General features: G+C 48.4%; 2 protein-coding genes across 2 annotated transcripts in view; one reads left to right on the top strand and one right to left on the bottom strand.

Moving 5' to 3' along the window:
* Positions 1 to 187: 187 nt before the first annotated feature.
* LOC135831028 (ATP-dependent RNA helicase DDX19A-like) lies at positions 188 to 2,381 on the bottom strand. The gene has a single exon (XM_065343272.1). The coding sequence runs from the start codon at positions 2,180 to 2,182 to the stop codon at positions 860 to 862; it is 1,323 nt and encodes a 440-aa protein (XP_065199344.1). The 5' UTR covers positions 2,183 to 2,381; the 3' UTR covers positions 188 to 859.
* An 860-nt stretch (positions 2,382 to 3,241) lies between these two features.
* LOC135831027 (acetyl-coenzyme A synthetase 2-like, mitochondrial) overlaps positions 3,242 to 20,835 on the top strand; it is a 25,606-nt gene continuing 8,012 nt past the window's right edge. Inside the window, exons 1-10 of the mRNA XM_065343271.1 lie at positions 3,242 to 3,716; positions 8,463 to 8,559; positions 10,421 to 10,567; positions 11,952 to 12,004; positions 12,929 to 13,107; positions 17,329 to 17,481; positions 17,791 to 17,941; positions 18,586 to 18,723; positions 19,145 to 19,237; positions 20,681 to 20,835. The exon at positions 20,681 to 20,835 is cut by the window's right edge and continues 85 nt beyond it. Of these exons, the coding sequence (XP_065199343.1) occupies positions 3,386 to 3,716; positions 8,463 to 8,559; positions 10,421 to 10,567; positions 11,952 to 12,004; positions 12,929 to 13,107; positions 17,329 to 17,481; positions 17,791 to 17,941; positions 18,586 to 18,723; positions 19,145 to 19,237; positions 20,681 to 20,835 (1,497 nt within the window). The 5' untranslated portion in view covers positions 3,242 to 3,385. The remainder of the gene's footprint in view (positions 3,717 to 8,462; positions 8,560 to 10,420; positions 10,568 to 11,951; positions 12,005 to 12,928; positions 13,108 to 17,328; positions 17,482 to 17,790; positions 17,942 to 18,585; positions 18,724 to 19,144; positions 19,238 to 20,680) is intronic.

Raw genomic sequence — 20,835 nt, 5'->3', positions numbered from 1 at the left:
CATGCATGATCCCATTTTTTTAAACGCCTGGCGCTCATTGTAATATTCTATACCACATGAGATAAGGGGGGGGGGGGGGCTACCCATGCACGTGCTTGTTGTATAGTTGAAGGCTCCAAATTATCCTTCAACAAGGACCGCATTTCTTTCCCACATGCACACGTTATGCAAGAGCTTGGAAATGGAATGGCATGCAACCAGGGAGTCATAAAATACAAATACCGGTAGTTTACGATACCCTTCGTGAAACCGAGAACACACAATGGCGACCTTATCATTACAGGTTTCAGTACATGTACTCCAGTCGGTCCTACAGCTTCTGAAAAGAGCATGGGTTTCATGTGAAAACTGATAAAATAGAAACGAGTCCAGAGGAAAAGAATAGTGGATCTTCACTGTAACTCAAGGGAAAGGAACCATAACAAGACACGGCTCTCGCATTAGATCCACACGTGGCCACAGAACTTAGGCCTAGATAAAGTAAATGCGCGAGCAGAGTTGATGCACGTCCAAACATGACCATTTCGGCACTACCAGAAGGATAGACAAACATGGTATGAAGCACACGGAAAACTGAAGAAAACTTCACCAAGCACTAAAAGGTACAAAAATGCGCACACAAAACCGGTAAAAAACCAGACTAAAACAGCTCCGAATCCCTGGCCTTAGCCTTTTCCTTCACTAAGCTCTGGAACCTGGTTTAGACATAAAAAAAAGCAGATGGCAACCAGTCGCTTGAAAAGCAGAAAGAAAAGCAAGAACAAAAAAGGTTGGTTCAACACAGGGTAATCATACCTGGATATGTGTTTTGTGACTGTGTTCATTCAGCAGATCAGACTATGCTAACTACCCTCTAGCTCTACCAGTCAGATGAGTCCTCTTTCTCTGCAACTTCACTGGGAATGAGAAGGTCAATCGTCTTGCCAAAATGCGCCTCAATAGCCTTGAGGTTATCTAACGAGCGTGCTCCGTCGACAAAGTTTACTGCCAGTCCGGTCTTGCCAAATCGGCCCGTTCTGCCAATGCGATGCAGGTAGGTGTCATAGTCGGGCCTCCTGTTGATGACGTCGTACGGGATGTCGAAATTGACAACCACCGAGACCTGGTCGATATCGATACCGCGTGCACATACGTTGGTGGTGATTAGCAAGCGTTCCTTGCCGTGTCGGAAACGCTCCAGTACGTGCACCCGCTGTGTTACGTCCATGTCGCCGGTAAGGACGGCCACGGCGTGGCCTTCATCTGACATACGCTTAGCCAGATTAGCTGATGCCACACGAGACTTGCAGAAAACGATGGTCTGTCCGATGCTGATAATACCATAGACGCCTGATAAGGCATCATACTTATCCTCTTCATTGCGTACAGACACGTACGTCTGGCGAATAGTGTCCAGGCTTTCTTCCTCTCGTGCCAATTTTATCATGATAGGGTCACTGACAATCCTACCGGCAAACGACGTGACGTCTTCGTCATACGTGGCCGAAAACAAAAGCACTTGGCACGTTGCTGCAAGCATTTTCTGGACACGGATAGACTGGTCTTGGTGACCTTGCATGCTGATCATGACGTCGGCCTCGTCCAACACAAACATGCGCAGTTGTTTGGGGTCCAGCTTGCCACGCTTCACCCAGTCCAACACGGTACCCGGCGTGCCAATCACGATTTGTTCGTCCACTTCATCCTTGACCGGTCTGGCTCCTCGGCGCACGGCATAGGCAACCTGGATGCCCGGAATGTATTTTGCCATCTGTGTGCAAACGTCACCAATCTGGGTGGCCAGCTCCAGGGTTGGAGCGAGGACCAATGCTTGGGGAGAACTGAGGCTGCTATCAACACGTGTTAGCATTGTCAGCACAAATGCAGCTGTTTTCCCCGTACCAGATTGTGATTGAGCAATCATGTTGTGTGGTGGATCTGCTAACAACATGGGAAGTGCTGTCTCCTGAATTTTGGACGGCCTGTTAAATCCCATTGCATAGACACCATCAAGGAGTTCCTTGCGTAGATGTAGTTCTTCAAAGGTTTTAATTGAGTAGAGCGGGGATTTGGGATCATTATTCGTGACATCCACTTGTAGAGATGAGTCCACGAGTTTCTCCCGCAAAACTTTGTTTAGCAAAGATGCTTCAGCGCGAGTCGTCTCTACATCCCCTTCCTCCCAATGGTCTTCGGCACTCATTATTCTCACTATCTCTTCCTCTGACAGGAAGCACTTCCGAACGGCTTCTAAAAAACACAACGAAACTTATAGAACTCCTGCTTCGGCTAACCACGTTTAGTTGAACACTCACCAGTCACTTGAGCAAGCCAGTTGAGGACAAGTGGTGAAACGTGCATGCAAATTCTTGGGAACTGGAACTGCATCTGCTTGGATGATTTTATGGAAACCGAGCTGACAAAACTCAAAAGTAGACACAAAAAATTGATCACGTGCAAAATACCCACACAGTTTGTGCGACGCGTGACCAGGTGACGCGTGGTTCAGTCTGAGCTAGCTACCTCGCGAGCTCAAGGCGCTAGCCTAGGACTAGTACTAGTAGTAGCAAGAGTAGATAAACAAGAGTGTGCAACTCCGGATCTCTCCTGCACAATCTGCAGATACCCCGCGCCCACGGCGGAATTTTTTGTTTACGTCACCTTTTTTCAGAGAAACGCGGATTCTGCCGCAGAGCAGTGTGAGAGCACGTGCTGGGCACCGACCTTGTAGTGTAAAGCCCAGCCAAGTGCACGAGGGAAAACTCTCCAAAAGGCTCGCAGCGCGTGCGTCGTCGAAAAGATTACGTCAACAAAAAATTCCGCCGTGGGCCAACCCATCCGCGAGTTGCACACTCTTGTTTATCTACTCTTGGTAGTAGTATAGGAATATATACAGAAGCCTTGCTTGGTAGTTAACATGTTTTTCGATTTTGACAGCATGTCTGCCAACCGGTTTATGGTTGTAGTCAGGAGCACTACGCGTCCTCGCCTTGTAACATGCTGTCAAAATCGAAAAACATAGTAATAGGAGTAGGAGCGGCGTCACAGGTGCAGGTGCACAGACTACATCGCGTACACGTACCGGACACCGTACACAAGATTTGCAGACCAGATAATTTTTTATAGTTCATAGTCAGTACCGTACAGTATACATGGTACCGTAGCGTCGCATCGTGCATGTACATCACTACAATCATGTACATAATTGTGCACGAGGCTCGATCGATCGTTTTTTTGCTTTTTGAAGAGACACACATGACATGCATCGATCAGTTCTGGACTTGTGCACCTTTTGAAGTTTTGTGCAGTCGAAGCTGAGCCTGAAGGTGTTCTGGGGGAGTGTAGCTGGTGGTTGCTACGCGGCTGTTGAAGTCTTTGACAGTGGTGAGAGTTCGAGTATGATGCAATGATGTTTTCCAGAAGCTCATCTCGATTCTTTCAGTGCGCAAGGGCGAATTCCTCTAGGAATCCACTCCAGAGACAGCAGTGCAACACACACATTGGACAATGGCGTGACAGGGTTTCTGTTTCTGACCTGAAGCCAGCTCCTCGTCTAGCCTCTGTTTCCAGTAACTGGAAAGAGCTTCACGCAGAGAGTTTGAGAGACCCCGAGCAGTTTTTTGGTTCATTGGCGCTTGAGAGACTCAAATGGCAAGAGAAATTCCAAGTGGTCAGAAATGTCGACATGAACAAAGGCCATTTAGAGTGGTTTCTCGGAGGAAAGCTCAATGTCTCAGGTGGGTGTTACTTCTGTTTAAATACAGTATTACATGACAGTACTACACATATCTAGCAGCTTAATACATGTGGAGAGAGAGAGAGAGAGAGAGAGAGAGAGAGAGAGAGAGAGAGAGAGAGAGAGAGAGAGAGAGAGAGAGAGAGAGAGAGAGAGAGAGAGAGAGAGAGAGAGAGAGAGAGGCACCCGTCAGTCAGGACACATTCCATGATTCCAGAAATTTTAAACGACAAAGTTAGCATGGTGTCGTGCGACTTGGAGTGAGGCGCATGAAGCTGGCAGTGACTATACAACTGCCTTGTGAACTGCACTGCATGGCATGATGTACTGCTTCAGTTTTAAATATACAACGAGATGCACGTAGGTTGTAGGTGGAACAGGGCAGAGCGGCGCAAGGCCGCAGAGTCGAACTACAAACTGATTTAGGTGTTGACACTTCAGTTGTAACGAAGGGCTGTAGCACTAACGTGTCGTCTCTACACAAAACGAAAAATATCGGCTAGTGTATTCGATATTTCTGAAGACTGTATTATTGTACCACAATGAGCGTAACGATTCCACAAAAGGCGATCGTTCAAACCAGGTAACAACAAAGAGCAAACTAAACTCAAAACCAAAACCAAAACAACAACTGCACCAGCAAGCTCTTTCCTTGCACTAACTACAAATACATCAAAACCAAGCAGCAAAATGCAAATCCGCATGCATGTTTACCGGAACTGAACCTCCGTAGCGCAGCTGATCATTGCGGCTGCACGGGACGACCTTCCCGCCACAGTAGGGCAAAGAACTATGCATGGAACTAGCAATGAATGCATGCAGCACACCAGCAAGCAGTCCCTACGCAGACGTCTAGTCTAGCGTGAGCAAGGATGAATAGCATGAGAAACATGATATGACACATTGACTCCTATGATGCATGCAATGTATACAGCATACCCCCCACCTTGAACGAACCAGGGGAGAGTGAAACTACACCAAAGGAAGATACTAGTATGTAGCACACAGCACATAGAGGAATAAGTGCCTAATGCTCTAGAAAGCAGCGAGAAAATGAGGTGACGAAAGTGTACTGTGTTACTAACTAACGTCTGTTCCATTAGTGTCTTACTGCAACTCATCCAAGTCGAGGGCTGACGACTGAGATACCGCAGTGGCTGCTTCAGCTGTCGGGATATTGAGCGGCACTAGGTATCGAACACCACGCCGATATTTCTTGCCGTTGACCTGGATGTCCACGACACGAACAATGCCGTCCTTGCCAGGGATCGTGGCATTCACGCGTCCTAGCGGCCATCTGTAGCGTGACAACGCATCGTCCATGACGAGGAAGACGTCTCCAATCTCGACCGTGCCCGATTGGCGGCGCCACTTAGTCATGATGTTCATAGCAGAGACCATTTCTCTTAGCCACCGCTTCCATACATCTCTGAGGAGCTGCTGGATAGCTTTCCAGCGATGGTATGGGTGAACTGGCGTCGACTCTGAGTCTGCCGCCATCTCCAGAGCTGTTGCGATGTTGACATGACCCACGATGAAGTTTGCAGCTCCTCGTCGGTCAGGCTAGCCTTGTACAGGACTGACTGGAGTGCCCTTTTCAAGGCCCCGACCACCCTCTCAAATGCTCCGCCGAAGTGCGGCCGAGCTCTTCCCCGCGGTGGTACAGGAGGTAGCGGCCATGGAGGTTTCCGTGGCGGCGGCAGAGGTGGCGGTGATCGCGGTGGATTAAACTGCCATCTGATGCCTTGAATCGCCAACCCAGCTGTGATGTTGGCTTGATCCAAATCCCTCAGCGCTTCCCGCAGTTCACGATCGGTAGCAACGAAGTTACTGCCGTTGTCGGAGAGGATCAGTGTTGGTCGACCTCGGCGATGGCACAACCTTGCCAAAGCCACCTCCATGCCCTCGACATCCAGAGAACGCACTACCTCCAGGTGGCACGCACGGGTCTGCAGACATGAGAACGCGGCTATATAGCGCTTCTCTTTCGATCGTCCGCGTCCCATCTTGACCAGGAAAGGCCCAGCATAGTCTACTCCAGTGTGAGCGAACGCCTGTAACGGTTCGCTTGTCCGAATGTTTGGCACGTTCCCCATCTTGGGCTCAGCGGCACGTCTCCACAGCTTCTGGCAACGGACACAGCTGTGACGGTAGGATTTAACGACCTGGCGACCCTTGATGATCCAATACCGATCGGCCAGGTTAGAGAGCAGATGGTTTGTGTCTGCTCCGTGTTGACAGCGTTCATCCTCATGCCCAACAATTAGCTGAGTGACGCGATGATTGGCGGGCAGTATCACAGGGGACCGGAACTGGTCAGACAGGTGGTGTGAGGTCCGGAGCCGTCCACCAACTCAGAGCAGCGGTGGACCGTCAGTGTCCAGGAACGGCTGTAGCTTCGTTAGCGGTGCACTGGGTGGAAGAGGCGTCTTGTCCTTCAGCGTTGACACTACTTCTCCGTAGCACTGCCTCTGCGCATAGCTTATCCAGAGCCGCTCGGCGCCTTGGAGTTCTGTGACCGTCAATTCGGGAACCGAAACAGCCTTAGCACTCTTGAGAGATACTTGCACGGTAGCACCTGCGTTGCTGTCACACTGCTGAGGTCGGCCTCTGGTGTTATCAAGGAACCGTTTACACCAGGCTGTGACCCGCAGAAGATTGCTCCAGGACAAGACGTTGTCTGGGTGCAGGCGGCATGTCGTCTGCTCTGCCTGGATCTGGCTGGTGAGAGTCATCGGGTGCGGCCGCTGAAGCAGTGCCGGAAGAACCTGGGGCACTATGATGTCTTTGTTCGGCCATCGCTCCGGACGCTCTTGCAAGAACTCTGGGCCACTCCACCATTTGCCGTCATCCTGCAAGTGCGAGGCCGCAACTCGACGACTTGGTAGATCAGCCGGGTTCATTCGGCCGCTGACGTGCTCTTGCCTTCTGCTGCTGCGCTCTTGCCTTCTGCTGCCGCTGCTGCTGCTGCGCTCTTGCCTTCTGCTGCCGCTGCTGCTGCGCTCTTGCCTTCTGCTGCCGCTGCTGCTGCGCTCTTGCCTTCTGCTGCCGCTGCTGCTGCGCTCTTGCCTTCTGCTGCCGCTGCTGCTGCGCTCTTGCCTTCTGCTGCCGCTGCTGCTGCGCTCTTGCTTATGACTCATGTCTTTGTGCTGTCGCACTGATGGCACCTGGCCATGATTCTGAGTCACTGACTCTCTGTCGCTGTTGCCTAGCATGCCTGCGCTGCTGGACCCACTAACGCTGGCTAGTCTGGGTTCCACGCGAGTTCGAGGCGCAGGTGAAGGTGCAAGAGGCGCATATGACACACGTTGAAGTTGAACTCCTCCTGCCGTTCCAGGTGCTACTAATCCATGAAGTGCAGGCTGATCAAAACTAGTTTGTTCTGCTGCCGAGATCGACATTCGGCTGTCCAATCTTCCGACAACACCGCCTGACTACTACAAGTAGCACTCGTCTTCCGCGATCGCGGTGCAGGCGTTGGTCGTCTCGGCACTGGTACTGGCACGGGACTCGGCTCTGCCGTAGATGTACGTCCATGACGCTCACTCAATCCACGCGCGATCACGGCTGCATGCAGCGCTTCCATAGAAGCGGTCTCCTCTGCGATCAGGAGTTTTAGTTCCTCCGCTCGCCTATTCAATTTCGCTAAAATCAATTCGAGCTCCTCTTCATCTGACTCCTCAAACCCATACCGAGCCGAGTGCCAGCCTTTAGTCTTTCTTCCACTACGCCTCAGTCCGGACGGCCGCGACTCACTCATCCTCGTGAGGTTATAGAATGAACCGCGACTAGATCCGGCTCGAAGGACCACTATGTATTCGATATTTCTGAAGACTGTATTATTGTACCACAATGAGCGTAACGATTCCACAAAAGGCGATCGTTCAAACCAGGTAACAACAAAGAGCAAACTAAACTCAAAACCAAAACCAAAACAACAACTGCACCAGCAAGCTCTTTCCTTGCACTAACTACAAATACATCAAAACCAAGCAGCGAAATGCAAATCCGCATGCATGCTTACCGGAACTGAACCTCCGTAGCGCAGCTGATCATTGCGGCTGCACGGGACGACCTTCCCGCCACAGTAGGGCAAAGAACTATGCATGGAACTAGCAATGAATGCATGCAGCACACCAGCAAGCAGTCCCTACGCAGACGTCTAGTCTAGCGTGAGCAAGGATGAATAGCATGAGAAACATGATATGACACATTGACTCCTATGATGCATGCAATGTATACAACAGCTAGCACCTGTACATGTTCTCGGGTGCCGTACACTCTACACTGGATTCCGCTGCACTTCCAGCAACAAAGCTCCATCAAGCCACAGCTCTTTGCCTCAGCGACAATTAAGAGGTAATCAGATACCGGGCGATGTAGTTCGGCGAATGGCGGTTTGCTGCTGACAACAACGATGGGCAACTGCCGGCCGGATACTGTACCTCCTTAGTTCTGCACAGCAGAAATCGTCATGCACGCCATTTTTGCGGAGTTTTGGAAGTCGTAATCCGGAATTGTACAGTTGCACTGCATCGTCCCAATCTGTGATATAAGGTTTTATCGTACCTTGGACGTCCAAGATGACGGAAACGGCAAATTTCGTTTTCTTGCCCCTCTGTTCTATGTACTCTTTATAAGACTGTGTGTGTGTGTGTGTGTGTGTGTGTGTGTGTGTGTGTGTGTGTGTGTGTGTGTGTGTGTGTGTGTCCCTTGCACCTGTATGTGTTGCCGATTGCAAATGCAGAGAACTGTGTCGATCGCCACGCCAACTCACATCCGGACCGGCCGGCACTCGTCTGGGAGAAAGATGAGCCAGGCGACACGGAGATCGTCACCTACCAGTGAGTCTGCGGTTGGGATTTTGCTTGTTTTGCGAAGACTGGCAGCTGCTGGTTCTGACTGTCTTTGTAGCACTAATCACCCCTGAAGTCCAGTACAGTACTAGTATATCATCACTGTACTGTAAGACATGTATATATAACGAGGAAGCAAATCTAACGTTTTAACGGATGACATTTCTTCGTTATAATAAGATCCGTTGCGGCCGTACTGCTTCATATATGCTGTGTGTGGATATGGCAGAATACTGCAAGATCGTTAACATATCTTCTCGTTAACCTATGAATTTTGGACAATCGTTAAATTTGCAACTCGTTATAATAACATGTCTTACAGTATATGACTGTAGTGTCAAGACTGGCATTTCAATGAAGAGTCAAGCTGCTTGGATGTGATATGAGGCATAGGATTGTAGCACGTATTGCCTGTGCGAATGCTTGCCGCCCCGTTGTATCAAGTACAGGTCTTTTTAGTAGTTTTTACAGGAGCAAGGAGATGTTGTGCGTTTTACCTCTCCACACTGCACACAATTGCATCCCGCGGGGAGTGGGAAATTCCCATGCAGTATTATGTGCAGGTGGAATCATGCTAGTTAGAATCCCTTTAATTATCCAAACATGTGCCCACAGCACATTATGTATGTCAAAATGATTGATATGTAGAGTTGCACTACGCACCTTAGACACAGATTTAGTGGACACTGAATTGCCTGCGCATGCAAACCAAACTGATTTGCAGAAAATAAAATGAACTATTATGTTTCGCTAACTTCGAATTATCAGCACAAATCCCACTTATTTTCTATGTATTAAAGTGGATTCTGCGGGACTTCTAATTAACCGGACATACCCAGTTCGAGGTTCGAATTATCAGAAATTGTTGTGTGGAAATCGTATCGATAGAAATCGGTCCCGGAAGAAACTTCTAATTAAGCGATATGTTCTAATTAACCCTTTATGTACGGTGTGTACGCGATTCATGATCGATCCGTAAAGCCTTCGTAACTCCATCATGTCTTGTCCGAATTCAACAATCAAAGGGTCTATTCAGTAGCGGAAACTCTAAGCTCTCCAATGCAACAATCGCCGAAGAGCTACGATGTACGACTCCAGAGATATCGCGCGCCGTATTCTTGTATCGGCAAATTCAAATTTTTTATCGATCTCTTCGCCATTTTAGGGGGAAATCCCATTTCGTGTGCTCTTTGACCAACTCAGCACATGATAATGACGTAGTTGGCTGAAGTTTGAATTGCCTCGAAAAGATTTGAGCGTTCTGCGATAGAGGAGAGTGGAATGGCGTTGATGGGGAAATTTGCTCGCATATTGGGTTTGGAGACGACTTTGATGTGTTCCTGCGCCTGATTTGTGGCAGCTAGTTGATGGACCCTGGTATCCAGGCGTTGCTCTCGCCAGGAGCTTTCCAAAGAGCCCAAGATTGTGGAAATGGAGCAAAGGAGGCCAAAGTTATAGCCTGTTGAAGGTGAAAATTGTGCTAAAAATTCAAATTCTGCTTCATTCTGTGCTGGAAATCAGTACATAAAGGGTTAAGCCATATTCGAATTATCAGGATTCCACCTGCATAATAATTGCATCTAACGGGGAGTGGGGAATCTCCATTCAGTTTTATGACTGTATAATCAGGATTCAGAACTCATTACAGCAATGATATGTTGTGACACAAACCCCGTAGCGTATCCGTTGTGGACCCGACATGTTTACAAGGGACACGCCTTGAGATGGTGCAAAGCTGCTTGGTCAGTGTTCGTTGTGATCACGTGATCTTGCCGTACGTCAACCCGTACCTCTGCGAAATAACACCCATACATGCGTGCTGACAATGTCATTGTGCTGTGCTCTGTAGGCAGTTGCTGGAGATGGTGTGCAAGATCGCCAATGTCCTGAAAGAGTTCAATGTACACCGTGGCGACGTTGTAGCTATCTACATGCCCGTCTCGCCGATGGCTGTAGCCACTATGCTGGCCTGCGCTCGTATTGGTGCCGTACACAGGTAAGAGGAACTTGTTTCCCCTCTTTGGTTATATCGCCTCTGGTTACTCATTGCCATGTGCATTGCTACTGGGTTCTGCCCTGTGGTACATATATGCCAATTGCGATTGAAATGACCAGTGGTGTTGCACAGAAAACGTTCCTGTCTCCTTCTTTGCCTCAGTACATGTATAGCAGTTTCCTGATAGTGGTAGAGACTTTGGCAATAGTGGAGGAAGTGTGTGTGTGTGTGTGTATTTGTGTGGTGTGTGTGTATGTGTGTGTGTGTGTGTGTGTGTGTGTGTGTGTGTGTGTGTGTGTGTGTGTGCATGTGTGTTGCTCCCTACTTGGGACCGTCTCAAGTGTCCAGTTGGCAAGAAAAGCCCGAGCTCCCTTCCTCTGTAATCCTCACATATACTAGTACATCATGTATTTGTCTAGCAGGGTTGATGCCGTTTGAACCTGTTTCGGAAAGCCCTGAAATACCTTGATTTCATTATCCAGGTACAGTGCGTATCGGTTATAGCGTGGTCGTGTAAAAGAATATACCGCCTACAAGAATGAACTCTCATGTTTTCATAATCATAACATGGGTTTCAAGTGCACTTTTATTCTTACAAGCAATTTTATCGCATAGTAGAATATTATATTGGTCCTAAGAATGGACTTTGTGTAGCGAAGCATGCCAGATTAGTACAAAGTGTATCGCCTGTAGTAATAACATCTGTCCCATGCAGTTCTGATCTGACTCGCGTTGCGTCGTAGTGCTGCAGGTTCAACTGTTGTGGTCATATAACTCATGTTGGATAGCCACATGGTTAACCTATGGGACTATGACCAGCCGCATGCACAGTAGCACTACGTTGCACGTACGATGATCTTCCTGCCCCTGCGCACATGCATAATGATATGTCACACTTGATGTAATCGTGTGTAAGAAATATCGGAAATAAGAATAGAAGGTCGTTTTTCAAACACCAACGCTTTAACCGATACCTACTGTGCTTGTCAAAAGCACACTGAAAAGTGCTAGAGCTGCTTTATTTTTGATGCCTCGTTATTTTAAAATGATGGTACATGATACTTACTGTACAGTCTGCAGAATCCACTTCACAGTACAATGCAGTCGCAGGGTTGATGTGCATGGTGTGCAAAGGAGAGGTTCTATCATGTACAATTTGTAGATTAAATTTTACATTGCTGTGAGGAATATCCTGTACCTTCTGTTTTTTTTTTGTGTTGTGCCTGCACTAACCAAAGTATGCGGTACTGACCGGATTTTTCTACATGTTGATCATCATGTACAATGGGCCTAGATTCGCTTTACGGAGTAGATAGCTTAACCTTGACATCTACTTCAAGCTAGTTCTCATCATGGTACTGGCTTTGTGCTCTCTTCGCTACAGTGTAATATTTGCTGGTTTTGGCGCTGATTCGATAAGGAGTCGCATCACGGATGGTGAGTACACTACACATGCTCCATTACCCACTATGAAGCTAGCTACTTGTATTTTGACCTGGCATTGGAATGCTGCGTACATAGGATTTTGTGCTTGCACGGGTTTTTTTTGTTGCGTAAATTTTCGTCATGTGAGTATCGGCAATGAAGAAGCGTTTCATTGGAGCTGTGGTCATTGTTTTCACTTGTTTTGCTTCATGGATGAGTTGCCTTTCTCTCCAAACATGTAGTTATTGTTGTTCGTTTTTGTTTTCATTCTTTGTGTTCTGCATGCCTGTAGTGTAGTTGTCTGGTTTAGGCAGGCTTGTTTGTAACTGGCCATGTGTACATGTCAGTAGTGTACAGTGGAACTCACTTAGTACCTGCTCTGATGAGACATACACTTGCTTAGTACATGTATGGACATAGTCCGGGACACAGTCACAGGTGTGTTTAGTACATAGTCCGGGACACAGTCACAGGTGTGTTCTTCCACATATTACAGAATGGTGGGATAAGAAGTGGCTGGGATACGAAGTCCACTTTCCTGTTCCCTATGAGGGTACGAGTACAGTAAACCCTGTCAAGGCAGCGACCTCTCGGATGAGACGACCACCTGTCCCAGAAGACCACTGCAGCCAGGACCAAGGGATGCTATTTCCAGTCGAATGGCACTGGATAAGGAGACCACCTGGTTACAGAGAAGACACTTTGAAGGTCCCTTGAGCCGTCGTCTTAGACAGGTTTCACTGCAGGTCTTATCAGAGTTGCACTATAAACTATGTGTGTGCGTCCACTTGTGCATGCCAGTATGTGCATGCCAGTATGTGCATGCATTCAGTTGCCACCACCCCACCTCCTCCCCTCCCGTATCTAGCTGCGTGGATAATGATGGTATGACTTCTCTTTCTTTCTGTTTAAAACATGCACTGTTGGTGCGTTCAGCCGGTGCTAAAGTGGTAGTCACGGCTGATCAAGGTGTGCGAGCGGGCAAGACCATCAACCTGAAGCAGACTGTGGATCGTGCAGTGGATGGCTTGTCGCTCATCGAGACCGTCTTGGTGATGCAGCGCACCAAAGCCGACGTGCCAATGAAGCATGGCAGAGATGTATTCCTGGATGAGGTAAGATTTCACAATACTCGCTTTGTGGATTTGGCTGGAAGGAAGCACCAACTTCCGACCGTACCATATTTTACCGGTTATAAGTCGACCTTGTATGACCGAAAAACCAAACTAAAACGGGGTAGTCAACTTACAGCCGGGTCTAACTGCCCTTGAACCGGTAAACTGAGGCTCCAGGTATTGGGGGGGGGACTTGCAACCAGTAAAGCGGTTGTTGCATACATGTGCCTGCTACTGACAGATTGTTGATAGGCTCAGCAAATCGAGCCAAGTGCTGGATGATATTTGCAGGGGATGTAACCTCTCACTACTCTTGTAGAAATGTGATGGTGCACTGGGGGTAAGGATTTTGGTATCATGCTGACAGACTCTGAAGACTCCATTGTATGATTTCTTAGGATGGGATGATCGGGATATAATTATAGTGGTCATGTCAGGCCGCTACAGTACTCCCCCGCAGATGGTGAGGTCAGGAGGAGCGAAGCACGATAAACAAGAAAAAAGAGAGAGAAGAGAAAGGAAGCGCGGCATGTACACATATATGATACAATAATGTACAAGCGAGAGCGCTGCGTGTATGAAATTTGTTAATAACGTGGCAACAAAGGCCGAACAAAAATCAGGAAGTGGAGAGAGAGATGCATGACAGAGGCGGGTTAACGTGTCAGAGGTGTTTAACATGGCAGAGGTGGAGAGCATGTCAGAGGCAGAAAGAAAGAAAAGAGGAAACGTACGCGTGACAGAGGAGTATTATCGTGTCAGAGGCGGAAAGAAAGACGAGAGGAAATGTACGCGTGACAGAGGAGTGTTATCATGTCAGAGGCGGCTGCATGTTGCAGGCTTTGCGGGGTACCAGCAGGAGCGCTGCACTGGGGCGAGGCGGGGCGGGTGGAGGCGTGCGCAGCTCCACGGGGTCCGGTGCCGGGCGTGTGCCTGCGTGCGTGCACAGTTGAGCTGGTACGGATGGTGGAGGTGGCCAATTTCCAGCTTGAGGCCAGGACGAAGACGGACAAATACGGGTGACTGGACAGTGTGCCGTGGCAGGATAGCGGGGTATCCAGGTGGGCCGGGAGGGTGGCAGGGGCCACAGCAGCTCCGAGGCGGATCCAGTGTCGAGTGGTGGTGAGGCTCAAGTTTTATGTCAACAGCCGGCGATTGACGGGATCCCGAGAGCGGGGCGAGCAGGAAACTGCAAACTGCGGCCAGAGCTCAGAGATGCCATGATAAAAAAAACTCCGAAGAGCGCAGCGTCGGGGTCACCAATTTAGGGTTTTTACGTCGGGCCACAACCGGACAACAAAGAAGTTGAGACCAAAGAGAATGCTTTATTTTCTTGTGCATGCTTATGTGATAGTGACGTAATAGACAGTGAGTCAGGCCGCTACAAGTCCAGTCACATGTGCGAAGATGAACAAGATGTTTTGTTTCAAAAGCCTCACCAGACGCCGTCGTTGTCCAAAGAGTAAAGAATGGATCATCATCTTCATACCTTCCGATGGAAAAAAAACAAAAAAAACCCATTACGTTGCAGGGGTCAAAATGCTTCGTTAAAACTCTTTGTACCCTCTTCCTCTCTGCCTCAATGATAGCTCGTGCTGGATTCTGACCGTGTGGCGGCTGACATATGTGGTCATCAGCTATGGCTGCCTGCACAGTCTCGTCTGCCAGTGACTTGCCATTGTACTCGCAGAAGTTGTGCGGCACGAAACAAGCGTAAATCACATGGGGGAGATCGTCCATGGCTCGCCGCAATGCAGCAAACCTGTCCTTCAGCCTTCCAAATGAACATTCGATTACCATTCTGGACTTGCACAGTTGAAGCCCATTGGCATAGTACTGCTGCTATGGTGTGCTTCCGCCGCCTGCATACTCTTTCATAATGTACGGCATGAGAGGATATGCAGGGTCACCGAGAAGAAAAACTGGTATTGGGTCCTCATCTTCCACCACGGTCGCTCTGCAGGGTGGAATTTTGCCAGATTTCAATGCATCATTCACAGTTGAATTGGCGAAGACACGTGCATCGTGAATGCTTCCCGGTCACTTGACGACAACATCAAAGAACCGATAGTGTTTCGTCGCAGCATGCTTGCACATACAGCGAAAAGCGGGACTTCCTGTTCAGGTAATTGGATGAGTCCAATTTTGACTGTTTAATATTGATATGGGTGCCATCCACTGCTCCAATACCCTGAGGCATGTTGAATTTACTCCTAAATCCTTCCTCGAGCACCTGCACTTCCTCAGTGGATGAGGGAAGCTTGATCAGCTTTGGTCCGAGATGAACCGATAAAGCGCGGCATACTCTTCGGATCATCTGAGAAACAGTTCGACCTGGACAGCCCAAATGAATTCGCAGTTTTCCTCAGCCGGCCTTCGTCACCTAGATAATACAGTGTCACAGGCACCTGTGTTTCCACTCAGAACCCCTCGTCTCATCACTGTGCTCTGCATTGCTATGTGTGGGCGGAGTTCTTCGCACAGTTTCAGGAAATTTGCTTCACACATACTGAAGTTTCTTTCCATTCCAGAGGAACCACTTTTGTGCGAAAGGAAATTCTCCCACCATTGCGCTACCCTTTCAGGCCGAACCCAATACCGCCGTATGCTGTGGCTGACTCGCGGACGCCTCATGACCGTGGTATTCTTCCCTTGCACCATCACGAACAAGTCTTCATCTTGACGTTGCGGGTTGAGGATGCCGCTGAGAACTCCATTGCGCAAACAATCAGCTGAGCGTGAATAATTAGGCCAGTCAAACAGCAGATGAGGACTGCTGCATTCATCCATTTTTCTGGTGGTAACATTCTTCTCTCGCCTACAACAGCTGTGCTACAGACGCGCCATGAAGATAACAAACTGAAGGAACCGCTGCAAACGCTACCGAACAAACTTCTCTTCGACTGCGCGCGCGTGTGACGATCTGGAAGTACCTTTTCTTACTTCCCGCCACACCATTCTGGCATTTCTATGGTAGCAAAACGTTTTTGCCGTGTACACGAGAACGAAACGGAACGAAAACGATTGGAAAACACTTTGAAAGCAGTTTTTCGTTTGAGACGTTTTGGAAATGTTTTTTCAGCGTTGTAGTGTGCACGCTCTTATCAAAATCTGTGGAAGCATATTCTGTTGAAAACGTTTCTGACAAAAACGTTTTTCAATCGTTGTCGTGTAAACGAGGCCTGAATCCACCGCCTATCGATATTTCTTGGGATTTGATTTCAGCTTCGTTGTCATCACTGGCAGTTTTACTTCAACTCTGCACAAGCAAATCAATATTGAAAAGTAGCGCGAGACAAAATGAATACTGGACCAGGCACAGCAGGAAGTGCTCGCTCCAGTGTAATTTTAACGTAAGTCGATTTGCACTGCAGATAATAAATTAAAATAAAATAATGTCACGGGCATGGTGATATAAGCAGCAGTAGGTAGATCAGCGAGAACAAGCACAGCATAAGAAGTAAAATGATGATTCTCGCTCGCGTAGAAACATAACCAATCCTGAAGTCATCCACGAGTGATGTACATGTGAAGGGCGTGAGCAGCGTGATATGCATGATGACAACAATAGTCAACAAGTGAACTGAACTAACCCCTGCCTAGCAACCTGAACGTTGTTTTGTGTCTGCTTGCGTAGGTTTGGTTTTCGTGCGTGAACGTGTGAATATGAAAAAGGTCACCGTGCCTATCACGCTGAACACACCCTTTCACACGCACATCACTGGTGCAGCGTTGTGTTTCTATGTGTGTGAGAATCATCACTTTCCCCCTTATTCTGTGTTTGTTCTCGCTAAGCTACCTTCTGCTGCTTATATCACCTATATGTTGTTTAAAAGGACCATTGTACTGGTTAGTTGCCTTTTTGTCTCCAAGAAAAAAGTTATTGTATTGTTACTATTGTAAATTTGTCCTTGTGTTCACCATTAAAAATGACCTTTGACCAGAACATTGTAAGGAGAGCGGAGAGATGAAGCCATTACCGTGTGCTATGAGGCATATCCTTCATGTCCGGTCTGTGCTACGTTCCCTCGGCAGTCTCCGGCAGCTTCTCCTTGAGTAGGGTCAACATGTCTGCGTACTAATTTGTCTCGTGTAAACGGGCCTTTTTAATGTTCAAGTTTCCATGTGTGCCATTCATGATTGCACTGTGCCATTCATGCTTGCACTGTGCCATTCATGATTGCACTGTGCCATTCATGCTTGCACTTTGTGCTACTGCAGGCCATGCTGAATGCTCTACCGTGGTGCATGCCGGAGGTGATGAACAGCGAGGACCCACTGTTCATTCTCTATACATCGGGCAGCACAGGTCCGCCGAAGGGTCTGCTGCACACCCAGGCCGGTTACCTGCTCTATGCCGGTCTGACTCATCAGGTACAGTGTACAGTCGTACTGCGTGTGCTGATGTGGTGCATAGTCACTACACACTGAACTAGTTGCTTTGAATTAGAACATCATGCATTGTTGGTAGAAGGAGGTGGCTTTAGCAGGGTTGCACATCCTAAAATGCAGGTCCCACTCGACAGAGCAGGTTGGTGCTGGCCATCGGTGATTAAGCAACAGTGTGCGCTCTTTCTTTTGCTTTGCCCCCCCCCCCCCCCCTTCCCTCTGCAACAACAGTGGCCCGCTAAGTTCATTTGTAATGATTTGATTCATGTTGTTGTGTTGCTCTCTTCTCTGCAGTATGTATTTGACTGTTCTCCTGGTGATATGTACGCGTGTGTGGCGGACATTGGCTGGATCACTGGACATTCCTATGTTGTTTATGGTCCACTTAGCAACGGCGTGTCCACAGTTCTGTATGAACCTGGTGTGCCTACCTACCCGGATCCAGGTGAGTGCTCTATGGGGGCCTGGTCTACCTATCGACCTGCCTGCCTGGTCTACCTATCGACCTGCCTGCCTGGTCTACCTACTTACCTACCTGCCTGCTTGCCTGCCTGCCTGCCTGGTCTACTTACCTGCCTATCTACCTGCTTGGCTGGCTGCCTCCCTGCCTGCCTGCCTGCCTGCCTGCCTCCCTGCCTGCCTGCCTGCCTGCCTGCCTGCCTGCCTGCCCTGTTCCAGGTCAGATAAACTAGTGAGTCTTTTCTGCCCGTCTCTTCCTAGTATGAGTACACTACTGTACGACCAGGATGCTAGTGTTCAGTTTTGTTTGTTGCTGATGCCGCTGTTGTTGGTGGTGCTGTTGTTGCTATTGTGTACTTTTTTATGGAGAGGTGTTATGCCTATTGCGGATTACTCACCTATGAAGTCATGCAAGGTGTTCTGGTTGCCCGTATTGTAATTCCCGATCAATTCCTTATCATGTCATCTTCAGAGAGAAGTGGCAAGGTCAGTTTCTAGCATATGTTAGGGTGTGCTTTAACGTACCGTGCGCATTACATGCAGCAGCCTTTGCCTGTATGTGTTAGTACTGAGTGAGCTGTTGTGCTTCGGACCTTTCTGTCATGCCTTGCGCCACTGCCTTTCTCCTAGGTCGCTATTGGGAGATGGTGGAACGGCTAAGGATCAAACAGTTCTACACGGCGCCCACTGCTATTCGTATGCTGATGACATCCAGTGACACGTATGTAACCAAGTATAACCGATCGACACTGCGGACACTGGGCTCAGGTATGCAGATGCACTATCTTCACACCTACACTGGGCTCAGGTATGCATATGCACTATCTTCACACCTACACTGGGCCCAGGTATGCATATGCACTATCTTCACACCTAGAAAGTGATCATTTGACTGCATACTTAACAAGAATAACAACAAATCTCTCATACACGTTCGAAGGTCGTTTTCTACACGTAAATACATGCAATAGATAGTGTTTATTAGATACACCCAGATCCAGTTTTGATTTGCAGTAGCCTAGTAGTATTGTGTCTGCAGTCTTGCTACTTGCTACATGAATGCAAATCATTGGACCACTTGTGTCTGTGTACTGCAATGGGTGACACTGAATCTATCAATGCCAATGTCTGATATCCTGTGCGTGTATGTGCGTGTGCGTGTGTGTGTGCGTGTATGTGTGTTCGGCAGTGGGTGAGCCTATCAATGCAAAAGCCTGGCAATGGTACCACGACCTACCCGGCGAGCAGCGCTGTGCGGTTGTTGATACTTGGTGGCAGACTGGTAAGACCTATTGGAAGCAGCTGTCCACATCCTAGTACCTACACTAGTACATGCCTATAGGTCTATACGTGAATGCAACCTGTGCTATTTGCATCGACCTGCAACATGTATCATTGTTTCACACTACAAGTACACCGCTCCCACTGTGTTTTTTTTGAGAAAGAAGAATCCGTTGTCGTTTACAGCTTTTTTGGTGAGTCATGCAGGACACGATTGATGACTGCAGTCTTAAGCCTAGTTCACATTCGACGGGGCGCGACGTAAGGATCGACGGGAAGCGACGGGACCGTCTGACGGCGTCCAATGTGAACACCAGAAACGGGAACGCAACCGTACTACCGTACAGATCGGGAAGCGACGGGAAGAGTTGGATCAATCCAACTTTTAATACCGTAGACGGGGACGCAAGCGTACAAAACGGCTGCAATTCGAGTGTGAACAGGAGACGGCGTCGTGCGCCGACTACTCCCGATTCGTACTTGGATATGTTTAGCATTTCGAACACTGCGCTTCCCATGATAACTCACAGAATGGCTAGCATGACTTGAGTTGAATTTTAGCAACATAAGATCTCATGGCACTTATTGTATTTAGGCATAGTTCAGAAGCGTGACAGACGAACTATTCTATCATTTCCTGGGGCTATTATTTGAATGCCACAACTTTCAGGGCTAATTTTTTTGATCTTCATAAAAAACTGGTATTGTGAACTTGATTCCGCTTCTTTCAAGGAGAAATAATTGAAAAGAAGTCCCGAAAACGAGAAATTAGGTCCGAAAGTCACCCCGTCACGGACCGTGCCTTATGACTCGCGCCGTTCGACGTTGAACGTCGCAACGACTGCTGCATGTCGTGTCGTACGAATCGTACAGGATTTTACAGCTCACCCCATGGCCCAGCCCTCCCGACAAGCCCTTACGTCCCGTACCGTCGGCGTTGCATCGAATGTGAACTAGGCTTTACATTGCATCAGTGTGACCTCTCCTATCTGCTTTTACCGTATTTTGGCGTAAAACGGCCAATTACGCTTTCCCAAATCAGTATGCCGAGTAGCACACTTTGGCTTGCATACTCTAATTTCAGAAATTTTAGGCATTCAATATTTTCGGTATGAGGGCAAAAGGCCAGGTTAGGTGAACAGAAATTTTAGGTACAGAGAAGCAATTCCCTATTGGATTATGTTTGTTCGGTGTATTGAAATTTTAGGTATGAAACAGACGCACTGAGAGTACCGAAAATAAAAGTACACCGAAAAATTGTGAAATTACAGTATTCCTGCTGTGTACATGTATGTTGGAATGCATGTTGTACTCTGCATGATTTCGTCCTCTCTTCCTCCTCTCTTCCTCCTCTCTTCCTCCTCTCTTCGTCCTCTCTTCGTCCTCTCTTCCTCCTCCTGACTTTATCCTGTGCTTGGTGCCCTGTGCATGTGTGCGTTCACAGAGACTGGTGGCATCAGCCTCACTCCCAGGCCAGCAGGCGATACGTTCTTGAAGCCCGGCATGCCAATGCGTTCGTTCTTCGGTGTTGAGCCGGTCCTGGTGGATCCCGAAAGTGGTCAGCCACTGGAGGGTAACAACGTCAATGGTCATCTGTGC

The sequence above is a fragment of the Sycon ciliatum genome, chromosome 1, assembly GCF_964019385.1.
Source record: "Sycon ciliatum chromosome 1, ocSycCili1.1, whole genome shotgun sequence".
Taxonomy (NCBI): Eukaryota; Metazoa; Porifera; class Calcarea; order Leucosolenida; family Sycettidae; genus Sycon; species Sycon ciliatum.
The sequence above is the reverse complement of the archived record's forward strand: the minus strand, read 5'-3'. Positions and strand labels throughout refer to the sequence as shown.

Coding starts and splice junctions, on each gene's coding strand:
- LOC135831028 (XM_065343272.1), bottom strand. CDS start 2,182: ATGAGTGCCGAAGACCATTGGGAGGAAGGGGATGTAGAGACGACTCGC.